The sequence below is a fragment of the Gigantopelta aegis genome, chromosome 4 (assembly GCF_016097555.1).
Source record: "Gigantopelta aegis isolate Gae_Host chromosome 4, Gae_host_genome, whole genome shotgun sequence".
In the NCBI taxonomy this organism is placed as follows: domain Eukaryota; kingdom Metazoa; phylum Mollusca; class Gastropoda; order Neomphalida; family Peltospiridae; genus Gigantopelta; species Gigantopelta aegis.
In genome coordinates this window covers 79,263,058-79,284,619 of record NC_054702.1, presented here as the reverse complement: position 1 = coordinate 79,284,619, position 21,562 = coordinate 79,263,058, and the positions used below count along the sequence as shown (strand labels likewise).

At 38.2% G+C, this 21,562-nt stretch overlaps 1 protein-coding gene across 1 annotated transcript in view; it reads right to left on the bottom strand.

Moving 5' to 3' along the window:
• Window positions 1-14,262, bottom strand: part of LOC121370012 (lutropin-choriogonadotropic hormone receptor-like) — a 70,671-nt gene extending 56,409 nt beyond the window's left edge. Inside the window, exon 1 of the mRNA XM_041495104.1 lies at window positions 14,021-14,262. Within this exon, the coding sequence (XP_041351038.1) occupies window positions 14,021-14,262 (242 nt within the window). The remainder of the gene's footprint in view (window positions 1-14,020) is intronic.
• Between the last annotated feature and the right edge of the window lie 7,300 nt (window positions 14,263-21,562).

Here is a 21,562-nt window from a genome sequence, read left to right as displayed (position 1 = left end):
GTAGTCGTAGTAGTAGTGGTAATAGTAGTAGGCGTAGTAGTAGTAGTGGTAATAATAGTAGTAGTGATAGTAGTAGTAGTAGTAGTTGTAGTGGTAATAGTAGTAGCAGTAGTAGTGGTAATAGTAGTAGTGGTGGTGGTAGTAGTGGTGGTGGTGGTGGTAGTAGTAGTAGTAGTAGTAGTGGTGGTGGTAGTAGTAGTGGTAATAGTAGTAGTAGTGGTAGTAGTTGTAGTGGTAATAGTAGTGGTAGTGGTGGTGGCGGTGATGGTAGTAGTAGTAGTAGTTGTGGTGGCAATAGTAGTACTGGTGATAATACAGTGATGGTGGTGGTTGTAGTAGTAATAATAATAGTAGTAGTACTAGCGGTAGTGGTAGTGGTGGTGGTGGTAGTAGCAGTAGTAGTGACGGTAGTAGTAGTAGTAGTAGTGGTAGTGGTAGTAGTGGTGGCAATAGTAGTACTGGTGATAATATAGTGATGGTGGTGGTTGTTGTAGTAATAATAATAGTAGTAGTACTAGCGGTAGTGGTAGTGGTGGTAGTGGTAGTAGCAGTAGTAGTGACGGTAGTAGTAGTAGTAGTAGTAGTGGTAGTGGTAGTAGTGGTGGCAATAGTAGTACTGGTGATAATATAGTGATGGTGGTGGTTGTTGTAGTAATAATAATAGTAGTAGTACTAGCGGTAGTGGTAGTGGTGGTGGTGGTAGTAGCAGTAGTAGTGATGGTAGTAGTAGTAGTGGTAGTGGTAGTAGTGGTAGTGGTTATGGTGGTAGTGGTAGTAGTAGTGGCGGTGGTAGTGGTAGTGGTAGTGATGGTGATGGTGGTGGTGGTGGTGGCGGTAGTAGTAGTAGTAGTAGTAGTAGTAGTAGTGGTGGTGGTGGTGGTGATGGTGATAGTGGTGGTGGTGGTGATGGTGATAGTGGTGGTGGTGGTAGTAGTAGTAGTAGTAGTAGTAGTAGTAGTAGTAGTAGTAGTAGTAGTAGTAGTAGTAGTAGTAGTAGTGGTGGTGGTGGTGGTGATGGTGATAGTGGTGGTGGTGGTGGTAGTAGTAGTAGTAGTAGTAGTAGTAGTAGTAGTGGTAGTGGTAGTGGTAGTGGTGGTGGTGGTGGTGGTGATGGTGATGGTGGTGGTGGTAGTAGTAGTAGTAGTAGTAGTGGTGGTGGTGGTGGTGGTGGTGGTGGTGGTGGTAGTAGTAGTAGTAGTAGTAGGAGTAGTAGTAGTGGTGGTGGTGGTGGTGATGGTGGTGGTAGTAGCAGGCGCGAATCCAGGATTTTTTTAATAAAGGGGCCCAAACCTCGTTGTAGTTTTTGAAAATAGGTCCTTGACAGGTGGACGGGATAACTTTGCATTTTTTTTGTATATTCTGTAATATATATTGTTTCACCAAAAATAAGGGGGGCGGGCCCCTTGGGCTCCCGCCTGGATCCGCGCCTGAGTAGTAGTAGTAGTAGTGGTGGTGGTAGTAGTAGTAGTAGTAGTAGTAGTAGTGGTGGTGGTGGTAGTAGTAGTAGTAGTAGTAGTAGTAGTAGTAGTAGTGGTGGTGGTGATGGTGGTGGTGGTGGTGGTAGTAGTAGTAGTAGTAGTGGTGGTGGTGGTAGTAGTAGTGGTGGTAGTAGTAGTAGTAGTGGTGGTAGTAGTAGTAGTAGTAGTGGTGGTGGTAGTAGTAGTAGTAGTTGTTGTTGTAGTAGTAGTAGTAGTAGTAGTAGTAGTGGTGGTGTGGTAGTCGTTGTGGACCATGTAGTGGTGGTGATGATCAAAGAATAAAACAAAAATATGATTGGCGCATAATACGGTACTAACCAAGGTTTTGGGAGTTTTTTTGTGTGTGTGGTTTTTTTTTTCCAAGTTCACATTATATTCTGCATGTAGTATGATGTATGTAGTGTAAGAAGGGACTAGCAATCTGAAATGTAATGTCTGTGTAATGTTTAAACCTACCCAAATCAGTTCAAGCATTTTATCAGCTTATATTACTTTCAGGAGAACGAAGGCCACTTCTCGCAGTAGCGATTGAGAGCGCAAGGGCAGCGGCTAACACTGCCAAACAAGACCACGCTGCGACAGTTTGGAAGTAATGGTGTCCATTAAAGGATAACCTTGGACCATCAGTCGTCTCCAAACAAGGGCTAATTCGGCTACAGTAAAGCTAATTTATTATCATGTGCGTATTTCCAATTATAAATACCGTAGTCTGAGTATACCACGGCCGTGTCATATAACGGTCATCAATGTTAAAAGTTAGTTTATTTTGTTTAACAACACACCACCACCAGAGCACATTAATCGGCTATTGGATGTCAAACATTTTGTAAGTTTGACATGCAGTCTTAGATAGAAAACCCGCTACATTTTTCCAATACTAGCAAAGGGATCTTTTATATGCACCATCCAATAGACAGGACAGCATATACCACGGCCGTTGATATACCAGTCGTGGTGTACTGGCAGTCATGAGTGTATATTATGACAAAATAATATAATACTATACTCGTATCAAGGTATGAGTTCTAAACAAGTATGATACTGTTAACTGAAAGGAGTATAGTATTGTATATATTACCAGGGGTAAAGGGGTTTAGGTCAGGCGGTAGAGCGCTCGGCTGAATGCTTTGGGTCGTAGGATCGAATACCTTCGGTTCACCCATTAGGTGTCTCTTCCCAATCACTGCACCACGACTGGTATGTCAAATGCATGTACTGTTCTGTCCGTAGGAAACTGCATATTCATTGCTAGTAATGGAAACATTTGATGGTACCACACCACCATTTATGGTGTCGTTACTTATAGTCCGGTTTAGGAAATAGTTCCTAAATTTTTAGTTTTTATTTATTTATTATTACAAAATTCCGATATGCGTTTAGAAATCTTTCTTTGGTGATTACAAGTAGGTAGAGCTCTGTAGTATTTGAATAACCCATTTGTTTGAAGTTACTTGTTATATTTAATACTAAGGCCAAACAATATATAGGCCCTATTTGTGGTCTCTGGTCATCGCGCGCGTCGATTTTGACCCTCGCAAGTCAACATTGTTTTTTTTTTTAATTTCCCGCGGCATGATGTCGATTTTTGCTGGGCTTTTCTTGCTATGACGTAAAACCGGATTTGGAGCCAAAATGCCATAGCGCATGAAGCAGGGCGTGTATTGTGATTTCAATTTAAATATGCCCCTTATTTCGTTATCAAATATACCCACTTTTTCTGTGCAATCCATGCAAAAAAGAAAGAAAGAAAGATAAAAAGCCGCTTCACCTCAGCAATTCTGGAACTTTGGTTTGACCACCGATTTTTTTCCCCCAAACATTGCCACATCTGATACACAATATAATTCGTTTGAATTTATGCTGTTGCACTTCAAATTTAGTAGTGACTAATGTGCATGTTGAAATTTGTGATTATACCTTCATTTCATCATATATTTTTAGTCCCCTACCGGTCCAATCGAAGGGTACTGTAGGTTTTGTCGCCGTCCTTCGTTTCGTCTGTCTGTCTACTGTCTGTCTGCCGTCTGTCTCACATACAGTTTTCCGGACTTTTTTTCGTAAAGCCTCAAGATATTAAGCTGAAATTTGTGTGTATCGTATACTGGTACAGATTCATACCGATTCACCCATGTTTTCACCCACAGCCCTTATTTCATTCTGTTAACCACGATTCATTATGCCTATTACACGTGAGTTGGTTTGATGGCAATTTACTGATTCACAATTAAGGGTGTATACTACCAAATCAAATCCCATAGACAACAATAGTAACATGTGGCTAAAACTCCTACCTGCAGCATATCAATCGATATAAACGCCACGGATATAAATACTACCAACCTTCACCCTTGAAGTAAATTGGGGGGGGGGGGGGGGGGGGGGGGGGTGTCAAGCTGCTTATTTCTGAGATAACGGGTAGCGTCTATGACTACCTTAGTTCCGCACAAAATTCGAGTACTTTTTTTTACAGGTACCCCATACATGTTTCAAGCACAGGGCTACTTGACACAGCGGTACTAAATAAAATAAAATTGCATATTTTTTCACCCAGATGAAACTATTTTTTTTACATCCAACAAACATTTATCACCAATCACAGGACTTGTGGTGTTCACTTCTCTATCAAAAGTTGGGTGCACCTCGAACTTTGACCCAGCCGGAAGTTATTTGGTTTAGTACTACCTATAAGGGTCACAACCATGGTCTGAGACGATCATTTAGCGTTCGTGACCTCTACAAAATTGTGTAGGTAAAGAAAACCGCAGTTAAAACTTATCTTATTTACCATTTTAAATGAAGACTTCTAAACGTTTAGAACAACAAAACAAACATTGCACTGTGATGTTTTCCCCCTGGAACCTAATAAATCAAACCTCCTTACAGCTAGACAAAGTGAAAAACAGAGATCTTAACCTATAACATACGTCATACGCAATTGGGAAATCTCATTTGATGTATCTAGGGTAAACATAAGATCTTAACAAAGGAACTGTACCATCTAGAATTAAAACGATTCAGCCAAATCAAATTCCATTACATATCTTTTCAAGTTGCGTTTGAAGCTTGTAATTGAAGTCTGGAACCAAACGTCTATTGACATCTCACAGAGAACAGTGTGCCGAATAACAGTGTATGTTTAGAGACAGGTTGAAGGGGATTTTATTGCTATTTAATTTTATTATCAACGCAGGCTATTTAGTTATAATCATACAACAACAAAACATAAAACAAAACACACACACACACACCAAAAACAACACACCCAAAAACTCCTAGACAAACAAACAAACAAACACAATCACAAAACCCACACACAACAACCCAGTAACAACACTGCGACGTTGTATTCATTTACATTAATATTATATAGTAACTAGAACATATTTAATGATAAACAATGAACATATTGCGATTAATGTTCCAGTACTTTAAGACTAGGTAACTTGATATCACAACTGCAACGATACAGCATCATATCACGATAGGAGCACTACGATACGATGCATCGATATAGGGCAGCTGTATACATACATGTCGAAAAATAGACACCTGTTTCTGTTTAACGTAAAATGCATTTTGAGCTACTAAAACATGGGATTTGTGAAAGCTGATAACTTATGAACTAAACTTTATAAGTATAATGCAATTTAACTGTTAAAAAAGATGTATAGCTTAAAATATTTTTAATTGAGGTCAGTGCCTTTAAGTATCTCGATAGCTATCGTTACATCTCTACTTAGCATATACAATTTTCCTTTCTGTACAATGTTTCTAATTAGTTTCTTGTCAGTTATATGTTTTATACGAAGAAGTTTAGTTAACGATTTCATGCACTAGTAGGTGTTAATAATATCAGTGCAAATCAAGAGAAAACTGACATTATAAAGTGAATTTTGTATTAAAAAAACAGCAATGTATAATCTATTTTATTAATGTATTTTAGAGACAGAAGCCTTAATAGAGACGCAAATCGTGTGATATTCTTGATTAAATCTGTGCCTGTGAAGACAGGTGGTACTCGTTGTCATATTTATTAAAAGGACAGACCCTAGTTTTTGACCAACTTTCCGGAATTTTCCGAAAAATCCGGAATTTTCATCACGAACTCGGAATTCCGGGTCCGGAATTTTGTTTTAAAATTCATTCGAATTGTTTTTTTAAGCAACTAATTTTTATTAAATTCTAAATTCTTAGAGTTAAATATCTTTATCACACTCATTTCAACCTGAGCTACATTTTGTCTAGTTTTTCAATTTTGCAAATATATGTCAAAAATGACATTTTTCACAGTTTAAAATTACTTTTATGAAAATGACGTTTTCGCGCGATTTAAATTATTCGTTTTGAAAAGGGCGTTCGAGCGCATAAAAATTAAAATATAAGAAAATTCCGGAAAAATATTTCTATTAGGTTGGTCGCCCTGGAACACTAAGGCATAGTTTTCACCTATACCCTAGTTTTAACCTGTAAAAATGGACACTAAGTTTGGTTAATTTACAAACCTATAACAAATTTGGATACAGCAGAGTGAAACAAGACTCTGTGATGTTGAAATACCCTTAAAAATAGACTAAAACGCGACTACATCACCGATACTTCTGAGACGCACGTGCGTTTTCAAACATATGAAAAATGCATTTTGTAGTATTAGAAACACTAGGATGACCAGAAACACTGCGGTTGTACGGAAATGGATAATCTAAACAATAAAATAATAATGTTTGATTTCAGTGATCCTAAACGGCTTGAATAGTTAAAAATATGCCTTAGTGTTTAAAAACTAGGGTCTGTCCCTTTAAATGTTTAATTTTCTCCCTCGTTTGCTACTGAAATCTACATTTACGACCTAACACAATTCGATATGTTGATCACCCTTTATTGTAGTGGAGTCTTTCTATCATCTAATTTCTTTCAATTTAAGTAATTACAAAAGGTCCATGTGACAAAATATGACATGTCTATTTTCTCCTTTGTCGGGCTTAACCCTGACAAAAGTACATGTAACTGTATTTAAAGACGTAAGACATCCCGACGCTGTTGCAGCTAATACCAAGTAAGCTGCAACAAAACAAGATTAAATTTGTCAGGAGATTTTTTTGTATTTTTCTACGACAATTTCCAATCAGAGGGTAGAGGGAATATTTGTACCTAGGAGATCGCTCCATCGATTTACAGATAACAGATAATACAGATTATATGTTTTCAGTTAGGTCTGTTCTAAACATGAACGCAGAAGATCAAGAAGCATGGCATAATCCTCTGAGACATAATCATACGAGGTTAATGCGTGGGTTGGCTAAAAACAACTTTACTGAATGTAAAAAAAAGGTTCCGGATATTTGGAATCAATTCCGGAATTTCGAACAAATTTGCATTCTGTTAAAAGGTAACATTTTTCTCGAATTCACTATTAGATGTGCTCCCTCTCATAGGATCGCAAGTCTTTGCTCTGTTAGACGACACGACTTTTAAAAGATGTATCACGCAAAAGAAGGAAAAGGAAGCAAACAAAGAGAGAGAGAGAGAGAGAGAGAGAGAGAGAGAGAGAGAGAGAGAGAGAGAGAGAGAGAGAGAGAGAGAGAGAGAGAGAGAGAGAGAGAGAGAGGGGGGCGAGAAGGCGAGAGAGAGCGAGCGAGCGAGAGGGAGGGAGAGAGGAAGGGAGGGAGAGAGAGAGAGAGAGAGAGGGGGGGAGGGAGGGAGAGATAGAGATAGAGAGAGTGAGTGATGGGGGGGGGGGGGGGGGTCATGTGCAGAAATGAAGTAAACGAAATGTTCGTTTAACGATATTCCTGCATATTTAATCAGTTGCTATTTGGTATCCAACAAAATAATTATGACACAAAGTTGAGAATGCAAAAGTTGATGTAATGCTATAATTCAATCTAATCTGCTGTTTAAAAAAAAACAGAACCCCCACCCCTCACACACACACACACACACACACCTCACTCTCACCAACACCCCACCCACCCCTAGAAAAAAAAAGAAAAAAAAAGTATACCATTAATAATTTTTGTATTTAATATTTTTATACTACTGCTTATCACTATCAGCTAACATAGTACTGAATTTGAACTATTTGACATTTAAAGGGACATTCCTGAGTTTGCTGCATTGTCAGATGTTTCTGACTAATAAAATAGTTGTACGATTAAACTTACATATTAAATATATTTTCTGGTTTAGAATATCATTGTCTGTATATTCAATATGTTTCTGGTCGTCTTAATATTTGTAAGAAGTCCAAACTGGATTTTGTCTTCAAATAATTTCGTACATACAAAAAAAAAATATTTTTGGAAATAAATGTCTTAAAATGAAATTTAACCTAGTACAAAATTAGAACGATCAGAAACACGTTTAATATACAGCCACTAATATTTTATTCAGAAAAATATATTTGATATGTAATTACAATCGTTATAAAGTCTTTGTTAGTCGATAACATCTTAAAAAGTGCAGCAAACTCAGGAATGTCCCTTCAATGCTTTAAACAATGAAGCCAAAATCGCAGAAATCTGTCCATGTACTGTTTGGTTATTCATACGCGATGTTCTTTGCCCATGGAATAGTCTACGGTATGTGCGTGTTATTGTAGATCAATACGGGAAAGCGTGAAAGTACCGAAATTGGCCTAAGGCCAATTGCATTATAGGAAGATAGGCGGCAACAACTTTCTTTAAATATATTAATACAGACTATAGTAGAGGGGGCTGTAAATCACGAATCCATAATGGAAATGTCAACCACTATAACAGTGACGTAGTAGTTAAAAACGACATGCTTTGACCACTTCAAAGAATTTCCCCCCAGCGAAACTGACTCAGGAATACTAACGTATGTCCCAAATTAATCAGTAAAAAGTACTAAAATACACATACGTATGGAAATAAAGAAATCAGAAATATGAAAGTGCACATTTATTCCAAAATACATCGTAGAATACTCTTGAATGAATCTAATTCAGTCGTGGCTGCAAGGCATATATATATGCATATATATATATATATATATATATATATATATATATATATATATATATATATATATATCACATTTTTAAAAATTTGAGATAATTGAATTTTAAAGTTTACAACTCTACAATCATGGAATATTTATACCTGAGCAAGTATGATGTACCGACAACCAACAACTCTTAATGGCCTACTATAATTATATGTTTTTATTTGATTGTGTCATTGTGACTAGACACACACGACCTTTATAATGTTGTCTCTCTGTCTGGACATCACAGGCTATTCCCTTGGACCTATATATATCACCTCACTAAACACAATTTCGAAAAATCGTTTTGGTGATCTGCACTACCAGAAACTTTCCAGTGAAACTAAGTCGAAACACAGTCTGACAGGCTACCTGTAACTGAGTCCTGATTGGTGGCGTTTGACTAATGCAAGTTCGGACTGTCAACTTTCACGACGAAGTTGGCCAACTCCACGATTGCGTTGTAATTACCCCAACTCCAGACTTACGACATGTGCACTCAGATTAACAACTACCGGTAATCGGTCGTAGAATTTGTATGCGATGAAATTCGAGTTGTAAGAGCGCTCAAACTAGCAACTGGACAGTCTTAGAAGTCGTGAGAGTAGAAAGTCGGTCAACTCTGTCGTGGCAGTTGGTAGTCTGAACCTAGCATATCGAGTGCATATGGATAATATCAGGTTAAACAAAAATTCCAAGTTATTATTCAGTGAAGAGGGGTGCAGTGTTTTGCTTTATTGCTTATTGCTCAGTTTGGGTTTTCTAAACTGTCTTGGGAGTGGCAGTCCTCCTGCAGGCGGTGCACGAGGAATGGAACATCTTGTTACGGATATCCCAAGGAGTGGCTGTCCTAAAGACGAGCACCTGGTGAATGATCATGGAAGCAATCGCAACTTTGCCTAAAATATCCTTTCGAGTATACCTTGTGCAGAGATGCGATTTTGATCACGAAATAAAGTTTTTGTCATTCAGATTCAGTATATAAGCAACAAACCTATATTGTGGCTTTAATTGGTATTGACAGTGCATCCTCTGATGTGCACCTCGTTTAATTCTGCATATGGTCATTGTATGACTCGGCTTAACGATCTTTACTAAAAACAGAACATTTCACAATTCCAGTAATAAATACTGGTATACTCAACAAAATTAATTAAGGGTCAATAGACTTTTTGGTAAATCAACATTTAGCTAGAATACGTAACGATACTTTTTATTTTGTTTGGTGTAAATTGTTTAAATCGTTAATTTTAAGAACATGCCACAATGCCGACATCTTATAACAGAATGCTCTGTTCTGGAGGGTATTTTTAACATCTTTTTTATTGGTTTCTACTTAATTTTGTTGAGTGCATGTATGTATGTATGTATGTATGTATGTATGTATGTATGTATGTATTGATGTATGAATATCTATATATTGTATGTATGTCGAGGTTGACTATTACATACATAGATATTAACGCACTGGCGCAGGGGATAATTAAATCCTTTCTGGCCTCAAAAATTGTCCCATGCCGTTGCTGGGACTCGAACCTGTGGCACCGATTCGCCCGCAAATTGCAAGACTAACCACGATACGCTTTGAGCTATCGAAGCTTCCATAAAAGGAAGTTTCTTTAACTCAACCATATTCATGGGGCCTACAATCTACGCGGTCGATCCCGCTTACGTGCATGAAACAGTGGGCAGACCTGTCACTGGCTAGTATGTATTGATGTATGAATATCTATATATTGTATGTATGTCGAGGTTGACTATTACATACATAGATATTAACGCACTGGCGCAGGGGATAATTAAATGTATGTATGTATGTATGTATGTATGTATATATATATGTGTATGTATGTATTAAAGAAATTACATTTTGTTACAGATTGTTTGCCTACTTGCAGAAACATACACCTTTACGACTAAAATGTTGCCAAAAGGCTGTGGTGGTTGAATATTCTTTAGATACTTTAGGCTTAAGTAACATTTTCCAGATTTCGATTGATACAAATAGTGTTTTTTTTTTTTAGATTCCTGATTGGTTCCGAGCCAGTTATTTGCGCACGAATCGCCAGTAGAATTTAAATAAGAACTTAATGTGAGTATAGAGGCGTCATCTTGAGTGTGGAGGCAACATTCCAACAGTTTAATAGGTGATTGTTTAACCCGGATGGAACTGTTTAAAAAAAAACACATCTCCGACAGCTGTGCACAGCATAGAAATACACTACAGTTAAAAAGTTCATTTCTTTAACTGCACCACTAAAGAACATTGAATAAAATAACCATCGGCCATTGGGTCTCAGATTTTGGGTAATTTTGACAGGTAAGGGAAAGTACTGTGAATATAAATACCAATCCTTTAAACAAAATTTAACTGTAGGACAAATAAATAAATAAATAAATAAATAAATAACCAGTTACTAATCAGGTTACATAAGAAAGTTAAAAGTTAGTGTGCCTTGTTTAACGACACCACTAGAGCACATTGATTTATTAATCATCGGCTATTGGATGTCAAACATTTGGTAATTCTGACACGATGTCTTCAGAGGAAACTCGCGCCACGGCTGGTATATCAAAGGCCGTGGTATGTTCTATCCTGCCTATGGGATGGTGCATAACATAAAAGATCCCTTGCTACTAATGGAAAAACGTAATGGTTTCTTCTCTCTAAGACTAAATGTTAGAATTATCAAATGTTTGACATCCAATAGCCGATGATTAATATATCAATGACAATTTCTTTATTATTTACTAAACGTTATGAAATACAGTGAGTATTGTCTACCCCCCCCCCCCCCCCCCCCCCCAAAAAAATAAAAAATAAATAAATAAATAAAAAAATACAGAATTTGAACACGACATTTGATATTATTGATATTAAGTATTGGAGCACTGGCTGAAACAGGAAAGTCCAATCAGTTTGATATTTTAGAAAAAAGAAAGAAATATTTTATTTAACGACGCACTCAACACATTTCATTTACGGTTATATGGCGTCAGACATATGGTTAAGGACCACACATATTTTTAGAAGAAACCCGCTGTCGCCACTACATGGGCTACTCTTTCCGATTAGCAGCAAGGGATTTTTTATTTGCGCTTCCCACAGGCAGGATAGCACAAACCATGACCTTTGTTGAACCAGTTATGGATCACTGGTCAGTGCAAGTGGTTTACACCTACCCATTGAGCTTTGCGGAGCACTCACTCAGGGTTTGGAGTCGGTATTTGGATTAAAAAGCCCATGCCTCGACTGGGATCCGAACCCAGTACCTACCAGCCTGTAGACCGATGGCCTAACCACGACGCCACCGAGGCCGGTTTGATATTTTAGATGCGAGGAGGCTAATAACATGACTCTCCGCATACCAGTCACGGGGCGGATCTAGGGGGGTAGGGGCCCGCCCCCCTAAATTTTGCGATATTTATAATTTTATTATATATTTTTATTTTTTATTTTTTTTACAATACCCCTCCAAACCTCCCCCAAAGTTCCCTTGGCAGTCCCCCCCCCCAATATTTTTTCTGGATCCGCCTCTGCAGTCAAGTACTGTACTACCGAACCACACCCTCTATCCATGCTATAACTCTCAAAGGCTAGCTGCACAGATGGTTAAATGAAATGTACTTCATTTCCACCCACGTTAATGCATCAGCGGAAACATATTTGATTGCTTTTAAACATTTATCAACTTATTAGCCGTCTTCATTATGAATTAAAGGCACTGATCCAAGTCGTTAGAAAGTGTCAAATAGTTTAGCATATTACAGCTTTTTTACGAAAAAAACGTTATCCCCGATAAAAAAAATGAGTTTGCTTTCTTTAACAACACTAGATCACATTGATTTATTAATCATCGGAAATGTTTTTTTTTTTATTTAATGACGCACTCAACACATTTTAATTACGGTTAATATGGCGTCGGACATATGGTTAAGGACCACACAGATATTGAGGGAGGAAACCCGCTGTCGCCACTTCATGGGCTACTCTTTTCGATTAGCAGCATGGGATCTTTTATATGCACCATCTCATAGACAGGATAACACATACTAAGACCTTTGATATACCAGTCGTGGTACACTGGCTGGAACGAAAAATAGTCCAATGGGCCCATCGACGGGGATTGATCCTAAACCGACCGCGCCTCAGACGTGCGCTTTACCACTAGGCTACGTCCCGCCCCTCCCGCCGTATCTCTACACAATACATATTACTTGTCCTTACTATGCTTGCTGTAGGCCTTTTCTGTAACAGTAAATCGAGACTGGTATGCCAGCACATTATATATTTTTAAGTGGCCAGTAATACGGAGGGTGGGCGAAGCGTAGCCCAGTGGTACGGCGCTCGCTTGATGCGCGGTCGGTTTGGGATCGATCCCCGTCAGTGGGCTCATTGCGCTATTTCTCGCTCCAGCCAGTGCACCACGACTGGTACATCAAAGGCCGTGGTATGTGCTATCTTGTCTATGGGATGGTGCATATAAAAGATCCCTTGCTGCTAATCGAAAAGAATAGCCCATGAAGTGGCGACAGCGGGTTTCCTCTCTCAATATCTGTGTGGTCCTTAATCATATGTTTGACGCCATATAACCGTAAATAAAATGTGTTGAGTGCGTCGTTAAATAAAACATTTCCTTTTGCTACGGAGGATCTAGTTCTGTCGTAAAATCATTGGCCTGGGGAACTGGGTCGTAGGATCGAACCCTGTGGATGGACCCAACCAGTGTCCCATGACACTATCTGTTGTTCCTGTCATATAATGTGAACAACAACACGGTATGTCTGCACACTGCAAAGTCGAATGGACATTTGACAAAATAGTGGTTGATTCTATGAATCTCGTTTTAGTACCTCGTCTATAGGAAAACTGCCACTCCCGAGGAATTTTTTTTACCTAGCAATACATCCTTCCTGCACCGCTCAAAATAATTATCAATTATTTTGTGAAATCCAATGTCGTCATGATGCTAAAAATTGCTCCAATTGCATTTACGTGAAACCGCAAGCGTTTTTGTAAGGGGGGGGGGGGGGGGGGGGGGGGGGGGGGGGGGGGGGGGGGAGGGGGGCGGAAGGATAATGTTTTACCCGAATTAAATGTATGGTTGCAAACGAATCACTATGCATTTTTACATGTATTACAACTAATATTTTGAGTAGAATGATGAAAATACATGATAAAAATTTGTTTAGGCAAGCTCATTTTGCGCGAATATCTCTGGGTTTTTTTTTAACAGAATTTGAAGATTTGAAGGAGAGGGGGCAGTTGCCCCTTAGGCCTGTGTCTCGTACGCTTATGTGTGAAACAATAAAGGTGTGTACCCAAAAAACTAAGGTCACTGACGTCAAATTATTTCTTGTATACATCAATAAAATGTATTGAAAGCCGGCTTTACATTACATGAAATTATAGATATATTGTTAGAAAACACTTTTTGGACTGTTTAAACCAATGAAAGAGTCTTCATAACTATGTGATGCCAAAACATCATTTATCTTTAATTAAGTAAAACAACAGAAAAGAATCTAATACTTACAGTTTCATTATGTCGACTGAAAGGTGATTTGGAATCTCCGTTATATTTTCACCTTTACAGGTAACGCTGTTGACATCGTGGACATTCGTCGTACAGTAGCCGTCTGCAATTCCCGTGTCATCGCGTGTCCTGTTTTCGTGCTCACAGGAGACGGTCCCATCCTCATTCATAACCATTGAACAAAACCCGTCAAAACCTGCAAGGGCCGAGCCGAAAATCACAAAAACTAGTAACAGCTTCATGATTTAAAAATCCGAAAATGTAAAAAAAAAAAAAATGTTTTTAAAAGTATGACATTAAAATAAAGTCAGTCTTGATTATTGGAAAGTTTCTTCAACAATAATAGACCCATCGTTCTGCATGAAGTCCTTGGGTGTGTTGCTGTTATTGTTATATATTAATGAATAACGCTGATAAGATGCCGAGGAACAGTCAATCACTTCATGACGTCGCGTCTGAAAAGAGAAGAAAAAAAACCTAGAACAAAAATGAAGTTATTGACGACGAAGGATATAACAGATGGGTGAATTGAACTGATTTAGTCACAGCACAGACTCAACGATAATCTATTTTACGACATAGTGACGTAAACTGGATTTGTATAGCCCACCGATTTAAAACTGTTTTACGTTAGCTTACAGTTTATTCTCAAGCCTAATTAGAGATAACAAGAAAGACATATTTTTACAAAAGTTTATATTGTTCAAAGTTAAACATAGCACATACTTTAATATATAGCATATAGCATAGCTGTAATGCTGCTTTCATTACACTAATAATAGTTTGTTAGTGATTGTGAATGAAAGGCTTTACTATCAACGTGCTCGAAACCTTCGTGGTATATGAGCATGTTAAAGCATTACGCACTATCAACGCTACTATATATTATATAAAGTCTTATGAAAAAAAAAATGAATAAAGCTCTACCAATAAAGTTATTCTCTCTCTCTCTCTTTCTCTCTCTCTCTCTCTCTCTCTCTCTCTCTCTCTCTCTCTCTCTCTCTCTCTCTCTCTCTCTTTCTCTCTCTCTCACTGTCTGTCTGTCTTCGTCAATTCTGTTTTATCAATTAAGCATGTAAAACATATATGTTGATGAACAACAGCTAAACGGAGTACAATAGTTTAAAAGCAAACACACAAAAGAAACTTTAAAAAAGAAAAGAAAAAAAAACCTCACACATATAAAACATAAAACACTAATATTGTAAAACAGTATATACATCAAAATTATTTTAAAGAAAATAAAGTGATTAACAAACACAGATATACATAACAATAAAATAAGATACACCGTACTTTTTCCTAGAACTACCTCTATACTTATGTCCACGTGAGACTCGTGTTACCAATCTAGCTGTTTGCTGTGATGCGAGATTACATCCATAGATCTAGCCCGAGAAACACATCATGTGACTAGATCGGTCCTAACGGTTTCTGAGAACGAAGCGAATGCGTTTCGTGGTCACTGTCTTTAGCCACAAAAGGGGGTTTGGCTATTACAGCGGCGCTGATAATAATTCGATTTTTTTGTTGTTGACGTGAGCGACGGTGAAGCGCGAGTTTCGTCGTATGACAGGTTTACGAGTCTACTGAATGATTCCATTACCCAGAAGTCATCATAAAACACCAATAGCTGACGATAACACTATTGTATGTGTAGGTAAATCAATTCAAACCGACATAACCGATAGTATATAAACAAAACTGTTTCTTTGCACAAGATAGAGTTCATACAAAACCATGATATATTACAAAAGCAGTGCCATGATGAACATCTCTTCGCAATATAGCTGTATCAAAACTACTTCATACATAATACACACGATATGTAATAGTATGAATATTATATACATTCATCTAAAACAAAAACAAATCACAACTATTATTTTTTATGAATTTGTCTTGTTCATACAATATTTAATATTAGAAATAAGCAGTATATATATATATATATATATATATATACGTGGCACAAAAAATAAAGGAACCCCTATATCCGTATATTTTGTATCTGAAAGGACCATGTTACACTTGACCCAGCCAAATCCGAACCCAGGTCCATTGGCTATAAGTGTTGTCCCACACAGATGCAGCGTTCCTTACCCTTCATGGTTCAGCAGAATCATGCATTGCACGTGCGTTGTAGGGTATAAATTGGACGCGATAACCGGCACTCCTCATTGCAGTAAAAATGCCTCCACGACAATACCTGACAGAGGAACAAAAATGGCAAGCAATTGGGATGGTGCAGGCGGGACAGTCCCAGAATCAGGTGGCTCGATTCTTTCGAAAATCAAAAAGCGTGATTTCCCGGCTTGTAACGTTACACCGCCAGACTGGTAACGTTACAATGAGAAGAGGAAGGGGACGACCCAAAAAGACAACCGTCAGACAAGATCGGCTGATACGGACTGTTGCTCTCAGGAACAGGTTCGTCACTGCACCGGAGATTAAGAGGGAGTTCTGTACTGCCACGGGAATACGACTGTCCAACTCTACTGTGAGGAACAGACTTCGTGCTGCTGGACTGAAGGAAAGACGTCCATTCAAAGGCGTGATCATGACTTTGAATCATCGACGTCAACGTTACCGATGGGCTCAACACCACCAGACACGAGTTTTGCGTCACTGGCGTCATGTCATGTTTTCCGACGAATCCAGTTTTTGTCTGAGGTTCACAGATGGATGTAAACGTGTTTGGCGGCGGCAAGGTGAGCGTTATGTCAGAGCAACCATCATGGAACACGATTCTTACGGAGGTGGTAGTGTCATGGTCTGGGGTGGCATCACTTACGACAGGAGGACTGATCTGATTGTCATTCGTGGTAACATTACAGGGCAGCGATACGTTAACGAGATCTTACGACCTGTAGTTGCTCCTATGGCAAACAGGATTGGACAGAACTTTGTCTTCCAAGATGACAATGCACGTCCACACAGGGCGCGTGTTGCTACCGACTTCCTCACACAGCAAGGCATCGCTTCACTTCCCTGGCCAGCCAAATCTTCTGACATGTTCCCTATTGAACATTTGTGGGATGTTTTAAGCCGATCTGTTCGTGCTAGACAGCCCCAACCAGTCAATCTTGACGATCTTAGAGTTGCACTTCAGGAGGAATGGCGGCGCATTCCAAGGGGACAATCCGTCACTTGATAGCCAGCATGCCGTCTAGATGTCGTGCATGTGTTGCTGCACGTGGTGGACACATAAGATACTAAGAACATTACGTAGTGATTCTTTGTTCGCCTCTCAAATAAAGTTAACTTCCAGTAGTAAATCTGGGGTTCCTTTATTTGTTGTGCCACGTATATATATATATATATATATATATATATATATATATATATATATATATATATATATATATATATATATATATATATATATATATATATGAGTTTAAAACCCCCAAAACACCCGTATATTTAACACAAAAGTTATATTAATTGCACATTACAAACAAGTGCTGTTTTCTCGATGTTGTGTAATACGTAGAAAACATACTAGTAACTAGTATTAACAGACTTCAAAAACTCGAAAACCTCGATCTCTCAAACTAATTGTTTGGTCCAACCATAGAGATTTAATAGTTATTGCGTTTCCAAACCTGGAAGCGTTAGGATTGATCAAACTATCGTTGCTGGTAGTATTTTATTGAAAACAAGAATTGTCAACCAAGCGAAGCGAGGGTGTCTTGACTGATCTAGGCTGTCGAAAATTCACATGTTAATTACACAATAATAGATCGCCGATTACGCGGCCCGAAATAATCCTATGTATGTATCTGGTTGTCAGTCAGTGTTTGTGCATGGTGGTGGGACTCGTTACGTAATACCTAAAACTTTACAGACACATTCTGATAACTGCCAAACAACAGTTTGCTCTCAAACGAGTAATTTTAAAGGGACATTCTTGAGTTTGCTGCAATGTTTTAAGATGTTATCGACTAATAAAATAGTTCTACGATTGAAATTACATATTAAATATATTTTCTTGTTTAGAATATTAGTGGCTGTATATTAAAAGTGTTTCTGATCGTTCTAATATTTGTACTAGGTTAATTTTCATTTTATTTTCTAAAAAATATTTTTTCGTACGTACGAAATTATTTGAACACAAAATTCAGTTTGGGCTTCTTACAAATATTAAAACAACCAGAAACACATTGTATATATAGACACTGATATTCTAGACAAGAAAATATATTTAATATGTAAATTTAATCGTAGAAATATTTTATTAGTCGGAAACATCTTACAATGCAGCAAACTCAGGAATGTCCCTTTAATATTTCACACTCTTTACCACATGAATATTTGTCACATTCAGTAAAAATTGTAGGGCCATATGTCACAAATTGTTAAAATAGCAACAGATTCAAAACTGTAAGTAAAACAAAAAAGAGAGAGACATCCAAAGCTGAGTGGAAAGGTGGTCAATGTATCCACCGTCTTACACTGCCAACAAAGGATCTTTCTCTGATTTCTTTCAAACGTGATTTCTTCCCATTTCTCTCTTATTTTGTCCTTTAGTTCATTCTCCCTAAATATTACCGTGCCGTAAACAAAGATACACATGTTCATAAAATTTCACTCGCAGTTTGATTACGATATTGAATCTGTTGCTATTTTAACAACAATTTTGACCTATGAGACTACAATTTTCACTGTATGTGGCAAATATACACATAGTAATACGTGTGAAATATTAAAATGACAGTCCCCATACTTCTGTTTTAGCCAGTTCCATACTCTGTGTGGTTATTGGTGTTTTGGGGTAATATATATATATTAGTATATAAACCATTTAACGACAGCACCATCAAATGAAAACTAGACGATAACTCAAATTAATATGCATTTTGTAGTACACACACACACACACACACACACACACACACTCTCTCTCTCTCTCTCTCTCTCTCTCTCTCTCTCTCTCTCTCTCTCTCTGTCTGCGAGTAGATAGATAAGAGATACAAGCAGACAAAGACAGACAGAAATACAAAACAACAAACCAATAACAGCATCAAATTGATTTGTGACCATTTGCAGTAGTAAATGAGAAATGTTTGTTCCCCAAGTCCAGTACTAGTAGTTTCTTGATCAATGATCTTATAATTCTTTGATTAAAATCACATCAACAAGATAACCGACAGGAGATAAACAAAAACGCTAATTAAATTTTTTGAAACAAAATCATACCATACATAGTAAAAGGTTAGAAATCATGTACAGACTTCTAATAAACAAAAATAATCCCATGGAAACAACCTCACTCAAATATTTTTATCTCTGCAACACGGTTCCGAACAGCACTCGCAGGGCCATCGACGTGTATAATTTACGTTAGACCCCAAAAACCTGCTATGATACAGATACAATGGAATAAGCACTCTGCGTTTTGAACACTAATGAAGAATTGATATATGTTTTCTCGACTTGCTTGACGATATTCCCTCATAAAAGGTAGGCCTACCCTGGTCCCAGTACATCGCTTAGAGGCATAAACGTACGAGACAGCGTGGGACCAAATCCTCAAATGCGGACAAAAACGAATGAGATATTCGAGAAAAATCAGCTGGGCTGAAACCTATTCACCATGTATTTCCATCATTCTGTTCACAGTATTAGCTGTAATCCATGATTTATTTGCAACCCATTATAGCTGTTTGGCAGTAAAGATATTATGAATAAATAATATTCAGATTTGGGCATTTTCGTTTAATTCGGGCAAAAATCAGCCTGCCCCTTAAAAAAAAAGGGAGGCCTATATTTAGAGGAGGATAACCACTCGCCGGGAATATACAACTATTTTGTATTTAAAAAGATGGCCGCTTTCAAGACTGGTTTAGCAAATGTTAAGCACAAAAAAAGTTATATTTCTGCACCGGGACGGGATTTAGCTAAGTCGGTTGAAAAAGAAAGAAAGAAAGAAATGTTTTATTTAACGACACACTCAACACATTTTATTTACGGTTATATGGCGTCAGACATATGGTTAAGGACCACACAGATTTCGAGAGGAAACCCGCTGTCGGCACTACATGGGCTACTCTTTCCGATTAGCAGCAAGGGATCTTTTATTTGCACTTCCCACAGGCAGGATAGCACAAACCATGGCCTTTGTTGAACAAGTTATGGATCACTGGTCGGTGCAAATGGTTTACACCTACCCACTGAGCCTTGCGGAGCACTCACTCAGGGTTTGGAGTCGGTATCTGGATTAAAAATCCCATGCCTCGACTGGGATCCGAACCCAGTACCTACCAGCCTGTTGACCGAGACCTAACCACGACGCCACCGAGACCGGTCTCAGTAGGTTGAATGCTCGTTTGAGGTGCTTGCGTCGCAGGATCGAACCACCTCGGTGGATCCATTCAGTAAGTTGGGTTTTTTCTCGTTCCAACCAGTGCATCACAACTGGTTAAAGGCCGTGGTATATGTTTCCCTGTCTGGGAAAGTCACGTACATATAAAAGATCCCTTGCTGCATTAGAAAAAATGTAGCGGGTTTCCTCTGATGACTACGAGTCAGAATTACCAAATGTTTGACATCGAATAGCCGATGTGCACCAGTGTTGTCGTTAAACAAAACAAACTTTAACTGTATTTCTGCACAAGACAATTATAATAGAAACTTTGACAACATGCATAAATTATTTGTCGAAACTTGATTCGCGAAAAGTGAGCACATCCTTCGCCATTGGTAGCGCCGATAATGAGTACAGCAAGTTGCATTTCACTGGCGTAGGAAGCGTTATAATAGTGTAAATGTGTGTAAATATAAAAGTGTGCCCCCCCCCCCCACCCCCCACCCCCCACTTTTTTGCACCTTCCTACGCCACTGCACTTACCGTTGTCCATTTAGACATATTTATAGACAATCACAGGCAGTACCAGACCAGTGAATTTTGAAATAAGTTTTAAGGTTTAACAATAGAATGTCAAGCGCCAAATGCTGACATGTCCTTCTAAGTGGATCGCGGAAGCACGCAGTCCTGGGAAGGGATCCATCAGCAGATATTATACGTAACATAATAGCATGTTGGTCTTGATAGAAAAATGTGAAATTCTTGTTAAAATGTACTGGTTGCTAAACAGAGAATCTTAGAATATATATATTAATGAATAATTGCGTATTTTATGTTATAGACAACAGACGCTGTATAATTGGCAGAAGATTTGAATTTGGAGTCTACCTGCAGCTATAGTTACCTACCCCATCCTAGAAGCATAGATGGACCTCAGTATGCCCAATGTCCAACGTTCAGAGATGGGGTATAACTCAGTGGCAGGATAGATTGCCAACGATAGAACCTTGTATTTATTCGCGTTCCAACCAGTGCACCACGACTGGTACATTAAAAGGTGCATAAAATATTCATGACTGCAGGGTTGAAAATGAGCCCGTGGCGACCTTTATTGTCTAAGGGAAATGTCACGGGGATTCTATAATACCCGTAACTGAATAAAACACGATTGTCCAAATATCTCTCCTAACTGTATATCTATTAGATCTCTCTGTAACAGGCAGTATATACCC